Source organism: Anoplophora glabripennis, unplaced genomic scaffold (assembly GCF_000390285.2).
Source record: "Anoplophora glabripennis isolate ALB-LARVAE unplaced genomic scaffold, Agla_2.0 scaffold708, whole genome shotgun sequence".
Classification (NCBI taxonomy): Eukaryota; Metazoa; Arthropoda; class Insecta; order Coleoptera; family Cerambycidae; genus Anoplophora; species Anoplophora glabripennis.
The window spans coordinates 125,608-139,388 of NW_019417285.1; the positions used below are offsets into that span (position 1 = coordinate 125,608).

The 13,781-nt window shown below is 33.8% G+C and overlaps 2 protein-coding genes across 3 annotated transcripts in view; one reads left to right on the forward strand and one right to left on the reverse strand.

Moving 5' to 3' along the window:
* The window catches only part of LOC111692238 (14 kDa phosphohistidine phosphatase-like), a 111,101-nt gene that overhangs the window by 73,145 nt on the left and 24,175 nt on the right, over positions 1-13,781 (reverse strand). The gene's annotated exons all lie outside the window — the stretch shown is intronic.
* The window catches only part of LOC108913808, a 68,138-nt gene that overhangs the window by 42,820 nt on the left and 11,537 nt on the right, over positions 1-13,781 (forward strand). For both annotated transcript variants that reach the window (XM_023456124.1, XM_023456125.1), the window contains exons 3-5: positions 860-976; positions 1,153-1,409; positions 6,418-6,651. In XM_023456124.1, coding sequence (XP_023311892.1) covers positions 860-976; positions 1,153-1,409; positions 6,418-6,651 — 608 coding nt within the window. The remainder of the gene's footprint in view (positions 1-859; positions 977-1,152; positions 1,410-6,417; positions 6,652-13,781) is intronic.

Sequence of the window (13,781 nt, forward strand, 5' to 3'; positions counted from 1 at the left end):
GCATACATATTTTTAAAAGAAGAACCTAGAAAATCTTACTATCTGCTAATGTAATTTTCACTAACAAAATTTGACAAACATATTCTACACATATCGACATCCATCAGACGTTCCTCAAAAACCTATGGACCTATTAAATTATTAGCCATTTTCGTGTACAAAGAAATAACATTCTTAGACTTAGGATGTGTGTGGAGGTGGAAGGTGTCCATATTGAAAATGTATTTTGATAGTTTTCTTTCTTTTAAATTATTTTTTAACTTTAACTTATTCTTGAGTTGAACTAAGAGGGTATTATCTGGCAAATTCTTCAGGGAACTTATTTTTGATACAGGCAGATTGCGATCATCAGCTATGCAAAAATTCTGGGTTGTTAACCATTGGGCATAGTCCGTCCCTGGCGTTTTGCGCATATTGAAGTTTCAATTACAGCATCAAAAACAAGCTGTGCGCATGTGTTATCGATCACCAAATTTGCATCATGCCGAAGTTGATGGTTTTGAGACCGTAATTAAAAACTTTTTAATTTTCACATTTGAAGCCCCGTAACTTGTTAACGAAGACCCATATGAAAAAAATTTATATGAAGAACTGATATTATTTTGACCTCATCTATTTGTACTCGAATTTTTTTAATCAATTGCCGAGACACCCTGTATATGCCAAGACATTTTAATAAAGCCGAATTTCTAATTAAGAAATACGACACTTCTGTGTAGTTTGATGTCAATAACTCGATTTATTTGCCCCTAAAACACTTTCTATTATAGACAAAGTTCATTAAAAAAGATGACACCTTCGACAAAGAAATACACAATCGTACGTGTACGAAATAAATATAAACTTTTATTTGCTCCAGCAATATCGAGGTCTACGGAAATGATGCCTCAAGGATACACAAAACTTAATAACATAGGAGACAGTCCAGAAATCAAAATGAAGAACTGCCGATTGGCCGCCGACACAGCTATACAAAGTAAGTTTGAATCAAACATTTCCGTGGCCTCGCCACAAATAAAATAAAAAGGGACTGCTTTTAGCAGTTCTACACTGAAAGATATGTTTTATTAGAATACAAGCCCCTCCTAATTTGAGTCCAAATTAATTAATACAGTGTAGCAACAATGTTAAAATCAGTACCTGTCCTTTCAGACGGTACAACTCTTTCAGTGCCTGCGTTACACACTGAAGAAAAGCACAATCCACCGTCAAACGAAGACGCCAAATGTGGCACTCACGTCTCCTTTAAAGAACAATCGACAAACGACTCGAGGACGTCACTGGAAACGGTACGGGGTGCTCCTTTAGCGGAAGAAGAAAGCGAGTCTCCTGACGTCAGTGAAACACAGAACGAACCCTCAAAGGGTACTGTCGCGCGCGAAGATGAGAAGGTATCCACAGATGGCGATGTAAGATAACTTTAATTACACTGGCTGTATAAAGACAGTGGCGACAATAGAGGTCTCAGTGCCGTTATATGGCGAAGTGGTAGTAGAAGATTATTGTTTTGACACATCAGATCAGATTTTACTAATCTGAAAGATTTCTGACGTTTAACTGATTTAAGTAAAAAAATATTTTTGTAGTCAATGCGACATTATCGCGAAACAGTTATTTTATGGACTTTATATTCACAACTGTCAAAACATTGTTTTAATGAAATTTATTAAATATTGAAATCCAAACATCATTTTTAACGTTACATAGCGACAACAATCAAAAGGCTGTAACACCATTGTCGCCACTGTAACTTTAATATAACCAAGCGTCAATTATAATGAAAAACGTTGCACCAATGTATACCTTTCCCTACCTTAAACACTACTGTTATTCGTCTACAGGGTGGCACAAAAGTATGGAAACCCCTGAATAACTCGTCAGGAGTGCATTTTCTTGAAAAATGATAATTACAAAAGTTTTAGAATTTTTCCATGGATATTAAATGGCGCCCCTGTATTCGACCTTGACCTTGACCCTCGAGGTCACTTCAAGGTCAAAATAGTTTTTTCAAATGGGAACTCCTATTTTTTATTGCGGATTTGGAAAGAACAGGAAATTTTACATCCAAAATTGGTCTTGACCATGACTATGACAATGACCTTGTTCTTTCCAAATCCGCAATAAAAAATTGGGGTTCCTATTTAAAAAAACATAACTTGACCTTCAAATGACCTTGAAGGTCAAAGTCAAGGTCAAATCCAAGATCATCATCAGATATCCAGGGAAAAATTCTTACACTTTTGTCTGAAACATTTTTTCCCAAAATGCATTCTTCGAAAGTTCTGCCGGGACTTTTGGAAGTCGACCCACATTTGACCTTGAAGGTCATTGTCAAAGTCATGGTCAAAACCATATTTGGACGTAAAATTTCCTGCTCTTTCCAAATCCGCTATAAAAAATAGGGGTTCCCATTTGAAAAATAAATTTTGACCTTCAAATGACCTCGAAGGTCAACGTCAAGGTCGAATACAAGGGCGCCATTGAATAGCCAGGGAAAGATCCTAAAACTTTTGTATTTATCATTTTTCAAGAAAATGCACTACTGACGAGTTATTCAGGGGTTTCCATACTTTTATACCACCCTGTATAGTAAATGATATAATAATAAATTCAGGTACATTGTAGTTGTGGCCTATCATCGTCATTTAGTCGAAAAAGTTTTCTTCCATCAGAATCCTCACCGTTAATGAGGCAATTATACAGTGTGTAACTTTGAGTGGGTCATATTTTTACAGAGCCTTCTTTTGATCTTTAGAATCATGTTTCAATAGTTTATTTTTTCAAATTCCCTTGTAAAAAATATTTTTTTTAATCCTTTTTTTTCATAATTTTCTTACCCCGCCGCTGGATAAGCTAGTGTAACTAACAAACTACGGCGCGCTTTAGTCGCAGAACATGCACAATTGGGAACTGAGCTGAGCATTGTTGTCAAATCTTATATTTAAAGGGAAGCCTAATAAAAAGCAAATTACCACACCACTCGCCGTGAGGTTTGGCGCGTTACTTTTGTTGAATGGGTGTTTGCCACGAGCCCTAGCATCCCGCAAGAAAGTTTAATTAAATTAGATAAACTATGAAACAGTATTTAATAAGTAACCTAGCAGGAAACTCAAGCAGTAATGAATAATGATAAATGAAATACACAAAAATAAATAAATAATCTGTTTACTTACCTGATTTTTATAACATAACACTTAAGATTTTGCGGTAAATCTTCGAGTACTAGTACCAGGACAAACATTTCCTTATACGGTACTTAGAAGTCGGCGTAATCAAATTGATATCGTTTTCTTTGCTGCTGACAAAAAGTAGGCTTTAACCATATCAACTCTTTCTTGATTCGTATACATGCTTTTTCATAATGTACAAAAACTTAAAACACAAACTACACTGTATCGTCACTGAATACTGAAATAAATAACTTTATAAGATTATACTCCTACACCACATAAAGGCTCTTTTTGTACAATCTTCTCCAAACCGATAAAGTAGAAGACTAAATAAATATGTAACCAAACAGTGCTGTTTTCGGCCATTTCTATTTTACATCACGTGCGAGGACAGTCGGCTTATCCGCCTTCAAAGGCATACCGCAACAGAACAGCGGTTTTTTAGTGTTTCCGTTCACATTAACATAAAAAAATATGGTGACTTTAAAATAACAAGTCGTTGTAATATTAAATGAATCTGTTTTCACAAATATATTTTTGATTAGTTTTGTTGTCTAACAGTTCTGAGTACCAATATTAGTTCATATTTAATAAATCATGTAAAAATTTGTTTTCTCTTAGAAAATATAGAAGTTTTGTTTTTAATGTTCAGCGCTGCGATCACAATGATATCAAAAAATATGGTGACTTTAACAAACAAACAAATGCAATCTATATTACTAAATTAATTTTCATGGGCACAGCCCAAAATGTAGATTGGTTTAAAAACAACTGGCAAAGTTGATTGTGCACTAATACGATTTCATTCACAAATTCCGGGTACCCTGGATTACACAAGAATTAAAGTGTGTTTAAAAAAACTAATAAAAACTAATTATAACACGGCTTTTGATTAAAAAATAATTCATTTAAAATTTGTGTTTAGGGGAAACCGTACTGTTACCCCTAAAAAGCTGACCCCCACTTAAAGTTACACCCTGTATATTATGTCTTGCCTACCTAATTATCTGTAAGTGAATTTTTATTTTTACCGATTCCGTACATTTTTTCCAAGTATAAAATCTCACAATAAAGAAGCACATAATTTGGAAAAGGACGATGTTGATACGTAATAAGAAAAATTTCAGAAGTCTTTTATGTTTTGGTATAATTAAAAAAAGTATATTGGGCCACGTTCCAAATGAGGAGAAAATCCGATAGAAAAACGGAAAAATGCCAATAACAATTGGCGGCAAAAAATATAGCCTTAGTTTGGAACAACAACCGCAGCGATAAAAAACTACATATTGCTTTTCTTTAATGAGACCAATATTTCAGGCAACATACTGAAAGAAAATCATTAATAAGTCCAGAACAAAAACGAAACTTCAGTAAAGTAAAGCTTTTTTAACTTAAAATTAGTTTGTACCGTGTGTCCAAAATTTATTACCTTAATTATTATGAGAGGTAAAAGCCTAAATTTCGAAAAATGTTTAGCAATGTCTTAGCTATTAATTGTTTATGAAATATTCAAAATAAGCTGAAATGTGGTATCTTTTACAATTTTAAAAACTCTTTTTGTTCTTGCTATGTTCTTCAAAGTTGAGGCATTTTTGTAAACAGGAAAGAACTCGTAAAACAGTTTTTTTTTTTAAATCAACTGTAAAATACTTGACCAAAATTTTAGAGAGGTAGATCCTATATCAACGACATTTCAGGAAAATTTTATTTTATGCCAAATTGTATTTTAATTAAAAAAATATATAATTGTATTGTATTGTATTGTAAAATATCAACCAAATTACAGGATATTTCAGTTAAAGTTTATTAATTTTTTCAATTGGACTGCAAATAACAGAGTTGCAGATGATTTTTAAATAGAAATTTTCAATTTTTCATATTCAATATTCAGTAACAGCATTTTGTAAATAAAGACCTTTTACAATTGGAAATAAAAAAAATTTAAAAAATCCATGGAAATTTGAGGTTATCCAGATTTTCCAGACTGACTGAAAATAATCTACGTTTGGACACAAGATTTTTTTTGGCCCGCTTCGTATAATTTATATAAGTATTGCCTGATTGACGTAAAATTTTACTTTTATGTAAAGAATAATATGTCTTGTTAATTTCGATTCCATAATCTAAGGTACATTTTCATACCATACACCTCCTAACACCTTTTATTTCCAAGTTATCTGGCAATGAAGCACCTGTCAGAAACAATTTTTTTCGCAATTTCGCGACTAGCTGGTGCGTGGGTACATCCCATTCATACCAATTATTAATTATACTTATTCATTCTTTAAGTATCGTTAGAGATAATAAAAAAAATCAATAGGACGTGATTACGGCTGCTATTCATTTATACTTTCATTAAAATCGGGGGACAGAGCGACCTGTGGAAATAATTATTATTATTCCCGTGACAGAATTTATTTTTCGTGACGGAAAAACTCGACCTTCATCATTTTAATCTGGCAAAAAAATATGCGTTTTCAGTAGGAATAATGAAGTTCATATTGAAATGGACAGATATTTAAAAAACTTTGATTAGGGCGATTCTCAGAAAGTGTACAAAAAACTGAGGAAGAGAAAAAAATTAATTATTTTAGACTTACTTATTTCTTGGTTACGTAATAAGTCACTACGATTTTTGATAAATGTTTATAATTAAAATAATATTCGGTGACGCAGATATATCACATTTCTAACCTGTTTCAACATGTAACTTTCACATCAGTGAAAAAAATTCGAAATGTATGCCCTTGCACGGTGTCCCATTTTATACAGGATATACCAAAAGTACCGGAACGGCAGAATAACTCGGCGGGAGAGCATTTTAAAGAAAAATGTAACACATTTTTTTCTCTTAGAAATACCATCCCAGATTAAATATAATGCAAATTTACAAGATATTCAGTGTCGTAGAAATTCTAGGGTTCTTAATGACGGTGTTTCTCAGTTTTTCCGCCACTGATTGACAGATTTGTGTAGAATCCAACAATTTTAACCTCAGTTTCATCAATCTATGTCAAGCATCTTCAGAGATTTCTAAATAAATGTCATATTTTTGTTTCAAATTTCAATCTACCATTAAAGTTTGGCAGAGTATATCCTTAAAACTTCGTCCTCTAAATTAATTTGATCTGTACCACGAGGTAAACACATGTACAGAGTGTTTTTAAGTACACTAGTCAATATCGTATAGTTTACCTACATACAAAAGACATCTTTGATTTCTACAATACTAAAGTGTCTATTTCAGAAGAAATTGTGCGACTATTACCGTTCCCTTTGCGGGGCCAAAAGGCCCAGCTTAGCGGCCTATCTAGCGGGCGTGCCCGCCCCCAAAGCCTACGCGGAGAAATTCTACATGCTCAGCGACGGCAAAATCTATCTCACGGCCTCCTTGGACAAAGCCATCTATTCGCACGGCGAGGAGATTAACGTCAACGTCCAGATCGAGAACAACAGCAACAAGACCATCAAAAGGATAAAGGTGAGATGTGTTTTTTTAAATAATTAGTGAAATGTTTTCCGTTCAATGAAATAGATACAGAAAAAAAACGGCAAAGCAAATGTCTTTAAATACAAACTACAGTCAGCTGTACTAGGTACAAACGAATAAAAAAGATTTTTCATTCGTTTGAAAACAAAATTTATGATGGTTTGAAGTTACCTAAACTCGGGGTAAATTTTCACCACCCTGTAAAGGCTCTTTGAAATTATGAATGTGAAGTCCCTAGCTATTTGTCTTAATTAAAATATTAATTTGAAGTCTGTGCTCCATCGTTAAACGCGCAATGTGTGCTGACATCACTAGATTTCTTAGTAATCTCAGATGTATATTTTCACATTTGTACATATCTGCCTCTGATATGAAGCTTCGCATCGATCAATTTATTCGATACGTATCTAGTGGTACTCTAATGCCTGCCCTGTCGACCTGGCGTGCTGGCGAACAGTCTCCGTTTTTTTACTGAGGGAAATTAGCAGTGCATTTCATTGTCGTTTGTGCCTGTGTGAGTGACTTTGACGGTTTACTTGGTCGAGTGTATGTAACGTGTTTTTATGGCAGTCAGTAGCATTGTGTATCGTGAGCATAGAGCGTCACGGCTTGACCACAAATTTAGCCTACTTTTGCTACTACAACGCGTATTGTTTTTTACTGGCATAATATGGATTACTACTGTTTATTTACTTGATTGTTGCTACAATATTTCCGACGTCTACATATTACATATGGTGATGAAATGACAAGTTAAAATATTGTGTTTTTTCGTAGTTTAGCCTTATTTTCTCACTGTTGAAAAAGGACTAAATATTGTTCACACTAGATTACGCGATTTTTGTTAAATATGAAAATAACTACAAAAATCCAAAGCTTAGCCCTAACTTAATCACTTTTATAATATTTCTGATAAAATGTTGATCCGCCTAGATACTATTTCTTATAAGAAAGAACAAATATTAAGTAATAATGTCATTTTCAGATTCAATCACATTTTTAACATAAATATCTCACGTTTCCGCAATAAATGTCAAATTCACAACACCTTTATTAACCAACACCCTCTAAAATCAAAATCAACACTGAAACCTCAAACATGACAACTTAAAATGTTACATCTCCGAATTTACCCTTACAGGAACTTTACCACTCCCGACATTTCCCTATCTCATTGATGCCTCCATTAGGTTATAGACCAGTAGTAGATATCCCCTTTACGATTGGGAAACTGTCTAATGACCCTAATATAGCCGCTAATGGCGCGTATATACTTTATAATTGCACAGGACGATCGTCGCAGACTCTACGTGGGCATGCCAGTATGTAAACGTTTTAATTCAAGCAATCCGATTAGTGAGAGTGCTCTAATCTAATGAAAACGAATACTTTTGTGGGTATAGTTAATCCCAATGGTCCAACAGGTTACAGAGTGGTTCGAAGTCTGTGGGAATGTTTAATTATACCTTAAGTGAGTAACTGGTTTCCAATATACAGTGTGTTCGTATATCTATTGGTTATTTTTCTACACGCTGAAAAAAAAGTAAAGTAAAATTTTGTGATGCTCGTTCAGGATGCCATAAAATCAAAAACAGTTGGCTGGAGTAACAAGAAAAATTTTTTAACACGATGGATTAACGGTTTCCTATAGTAAAAAAGTTAAATATAAAAACTACAAATAATTAGGTTCTATTTATTATTTACTAACCAACATATATTTTTTCTTCCACTACTTTTTTGAGTGACATAAAATACAGGGTGTTTCTGAAATAAGTGCGTTCCTTGAAAAGGGTGATAGAGGACACGAAAATAAGCAACTTATATTAATAAAAAAAAATTACATGAAGGTTTAGACAAATTTAAAACTGTCCATGGTGCAGCAGCCAGCTGTCCTTCCGACATCGAATTTGCCGCGCGTTGCAGTGCGAAAGGGCTGATGGCGATTTTGACGGTTTAGATTTTGTGTTCGAATATGCTGAATTTATTCAAATCTCGTTTAAAAGTACCACAAAAATTAAACGAACAAACGAATTACTTACCAATAGGCGATATGCTCTACAAAAATTATTCAAAGTAGTTTGCTAATAGACATGCTTTCAAACGACGGTCAAAATTAGTCCGCATACGTGCAAATACTCCCGGCATTTGTCGAATCCAAAGTATGCTGGCCGTGCACCTGCACAAGATGCACAGGGTCAGCCTACATTTATGGTTAATTTTCTCGAAAACAGAAGTATTTAGACCATCGGTAGCTTAATAAAAGTTGCTCATATTCGTACCCTCTATCGCCATTTTCAAGGAACGCACTTATTTCATAAACACCCTGTATAACGCGGTGTTATTTTGTGTTAAATAAATTATTTTTGATTTATGACATCCCAGATACGCACAACAAAGTTCTATATTTCATTTTCTTTTTAAGGTTTTGGCGGGAAGAAAAAATAACCAATCAATCGATATTTTTTCTTATTTGATGCGAGAATGTAGTATTTTCCTAAGGTGCGCAGTGTTCTGTTTTTGATTTCATAGCATCCTAGATGTGCGCATCCAAGTAATACGTATTATGCATTTTTTTTAGATGGGTACGAGGAAAGATAATCAGTAGACGTATTTTTCGGAGACAGACGTGGAATAATGCTACGGTGTTATTTTCTCAACAAAAAACCCTTACATGTTTTTTTTTTAAATTATATAAAAAATCATAGCAGGTCCGGCGTTCGTGGCAATGAGAAACCAGTAATTGCCAGATGACCTTTCAGGCCCTACCCACAAAAAATAGTCCCACTTGATTCCACCAGCCTACTTATATTTAGGGGTTACTAACACGAAAAATCAGGCATACTGGTATGAACAATTTTTTTTGAAAATTAACTTCTGTTAACATGATTAAAAAAAATTCGAATTTCGCAACAACAAAAGATAGTAGGTACGATGAAGCTGAAACTACCCGTCACACAGAACCCGCCAAACAGTGCCGTATATGCGGTGGGGCTCCAAAATGTGTTTTCATTATACGAAGCTTAAAAGCGCGTAATTAAATATAAAATAATCAAAATGTATCGAAAATAGTACTTTCCCGCCGAAATCAAACGGAAAGAGCATTAAATAATAAACAATTATAGTCGCAAGGGAAACTTGCTGGAGATATTCTTCTTACATTTAGAAAGTCATCTACTCTAAGGACTTCCTTGCACAAAAGTTATAAATAAACAAATTCGCGCCTTAGTTGTATAATAGTGCAATTATACGCGTTTCGCTACTTCAATTCTATGAAGCTTTTTTAAAATTACGATTGGCCAACGAAACTTGCAGAGATTCTTCTTCTTACATCTAAGAGGTGATTTGCCAATCATAATTTTAAAAAAGTTTCATGTAATTGAAGTAGTGAAACCCGTATATGCGGGCTATTTTGCAATTAACGGCCGAATTTGTTTTTGTGTCGCGACTTCCTCACTTCGGATCACTTCATAGATGTAAGAAAAACAATCCCTGCAATTTTCACAGGTGAAAAGTTATAAAGTTGCTTCCTTGCTATTGTCGACTATAATAATTGTTTATCTAATGCCCGTTCGGTTTGATTTCGCGAGGAAAGTACTATTTTCAATACGTTTTGATTATTTTATACTGAATTATGCGGTTTTAAGCTTCATATAATGAAAAAATAATAATTTGGGGCCCCACCGCATATACGGCACTGTTTGGCGCGTTCTGTGTGGCGGGTAGCTTCAGCTTCATGTGCATACGTACTACTAATAAACAAATAATGGCAATCAGAATATTTAACTTTCTATGACAAAAGATAAAAAGCACGAAATTTGAATTTTTCTCGAATTTCTCAAAAAATGTAACAAAAGAGATGTAACAAAATTATAAAGAAATACCTTTACCTTGGGACATACGAAAACCGAACATAATATAAGAGATACCGATCACATTAAATTAATCGCGGTTCGTTGGTCGGCCAGCAGGTGAATAATTGAGGGGGAATAATTCATAACAACTGATAAATTACGTCGGGGACGGCCATCAAAGCCATTTGTATGTATATTCGCTAAATTTACCGTTTCCATGCAGTGAGCGTGGTTAATTGCAGAATACTAATGTTGCATTCACAATATTTACAATTTTCGGGCAAACATGTGTACCTGACGGAGCATCAGCATGTATATGCTACAAAAAAAAAGATACAACATCGCAATTCGCTGTAGTGTTGCACAGAATGGAAATAGTAATAGGTTTTACAGCGAATTATTGCAATTTTATAGGCTTGTGCGGCGTAAAAGAGTTCTGTTTTGCCTCTATGTATTTATACATACGAGGCTTGATCAAAAAGTAACGGAAATGTTCAAGTTGAGCGTGTTGCATCTTGTCTATCGAGTTTAGTTTTTTGTGCATTGGTAGCACTGTCAGTGACGTCAATTTATAGACGGCTGCCACGCTCAGTTTGTGTTTAGCGAGCGAATGAGTGGCGAAGTGTCGGATCAGAGTTTATGATATTTTGTGTTAAAGATTAAGATTTTTGAGGTTGCCCCCCTCCCTTGGGGGGCAGAGTATGTAACAAAAAATTTATGTTTATCGGAAAAATAATTTTCCCGAGAGTTATTCGCTCTGTTTCATATTCAAGAGCCCACCATATACCGGGTGTCCCAGACCACCCGTCCACCTCTTCTAAAATCCAAAGTATGTACTTTGTGGTTATGTGAAAAATGGTTCAGATGAAAGTTACTAGTCTCCAAGGGGCACATATTGTCGTGACCTTGTCTGTGACCATGAAGGTAATTCTCAAGTTCATTTCAAGGTCAATTTAGTTTTTTTTAATGGAAAGCCTTATTTTCAACCCCGGATTCGGAAAGAGCGGAAAATTCTACGTTCATCTGATGTATCATGTGTGGGGTCCATTTGATCCCCCAAGGTCCATGAAGGTCAATTTTTTTTACCGAATCTTTCCACTCAAATGACCCCGCAAAGGTAAGGTTTAGCGAAACCCTCATTCCTCTGGATTCGCAAAGAGCGGAAAATTGTAGGTACGTGACCTACAAATAAATCGGGGAAAATACCTCGATATCTACGTAGATACATGATACGCGACCTTGGGGGGGTCAAATGGACCCCACACATGATACATCATCTAAACGTAGAATTTTCCGTTTTTTCCGAATCCGGGGTTGAAAATAAGCCTTTCCATTAAAAAAAAAGTTGACCTTGAAATGAACTTGAAAATCACAGACAAGGTCACGAGAATATGTGCCCCTTGGAGACCAGTAACTTTCATCTGAACCATTTTTCACATAACCATGTACTTTGGATTTTAGAAGGGGTGGACGGGTGGTCTGGGACACCCCGTATATAAAAAAAAACTGTTGACACGTTCTCGAGCTCGAGTTTTAAGACAAATGTGGACCAATTGTTAGTATCAATATGAATTTCTTATATGTACAGCGTTATTTTACATAACATTCGACTCCCATTGGCTTTTTTGTCCATCTCTATGGGAGAAAATTTGTAATGACCGAAGTTTTACAAAAATTTTTTATTATATTTAATTTTATCAATACTTATTTTACCGATCGTTATAATAAAAATGGGAACAGTATTTCTACCTCTTTTCGGTTTCAGGTTTTTTTTTACTCTAAAGGTACACTCACTCATATAATGTATTTACTGAACTAGAAAAAGGTACAACTTAGAGAACTGAACTGGAATTAATGCGACAAAAGGCAAACGTCTTGAAACTACTGAACCTTTAACAAAATATTAAAGGTTAAATAAAAAAATATATTTATTTTAATATTCATACTACTAGTAAAAATTTACCTTTTTAATAATTTAGTGTTGTCCCAACTTTGCTTAGGCATATTTCGATTTTGATAAGTTATTTAAAAGAAAAATGGCATTCCTTTAATAAGCAAAAAAAATGTCAATATATGAAGAAATGCTATTGTGATGAAAACATAAATGACTCCATTTTATTTAAACATAAATATGGCTAAATCAATTAGGTATATGTGAAAAACCAGATTCAATAATTATTTTCATGCAAATAGGAATTAGTTGTGTATAAATAAATAAACCCCAATTACAAAAGCATTGATTTAAATCGCTGATTAAACAATACTTGTGTATTTTATAGACTTAAACTGTTCGTATATAGATAAATGTGTTCATAATAGCCAAGGATAAATCGTTATTTTACATCCATCCATATTATTACATTAAATTCTAGAAAAAAAAAGAACATAAAATTATTATTTTTTTAAGAAAACTAATTTACGTATACATTTAAATATCAGGAAAGGTTTCCATCAAAATTACTGGGAAAAGGCAACAAATGGAAAAATCAATCTGCGAAAGTAAACTAAAGTAAAACTGAAAAAACAATTTTCCCGGTTACCATTAATTTCCGCTAAAACAACAAATACCGCTGTTACGAACAAAAATTGGAAACGGAAAATTCACTGGGAAAATATATTTTATAAAGTATCATAATAAACAAATATAGCTTCAATTGTAAATTCGACGAACTTAAAAGTTACAAAATCGATGACATCAACACTGCACTGAACTTAATACTAAGTATTACAAACAAAATTTCAAAGCAGAAGTAAAAAACTGGCAGAACTCCACTCTCAACTAAAGCAAGACTCGTACAATAACGGATAAAAGGCTATCATAACTCAAATATACTTCTTTCTTAATTAGGCCCCTTACGAAATGACTCATTAAAACCAAAGCGTAAAAAGGGGTAATTTAAAAATATGGCGAATGCGCTAATAACAATCTGCCATAAAATACTGCAAAGTAACTTGCTTGAAATAAAAAAAAAATAAACGAACAAAAATTTGAGAGGAACTATATTTAAAATTATTTTGAAGTATATTAATTAATTAGCGATGTAATAATATATTGGTAAATGTAGAAATAATGAACACTGCAGATATTTTTACATATACAAATTTGCCGCAAAGTTCTGCTTATAGCGGAATAAATAATTTTGCATTCGGTTGTTATTTAAATTTTTTTTTTAATTAGTCATAATTGCAACCAAAATATTTGACAGTATGAAAGACACAGACGGACCAATCGCTCCAAATTTGAGAAACAATCATTATTTTATACAGCGT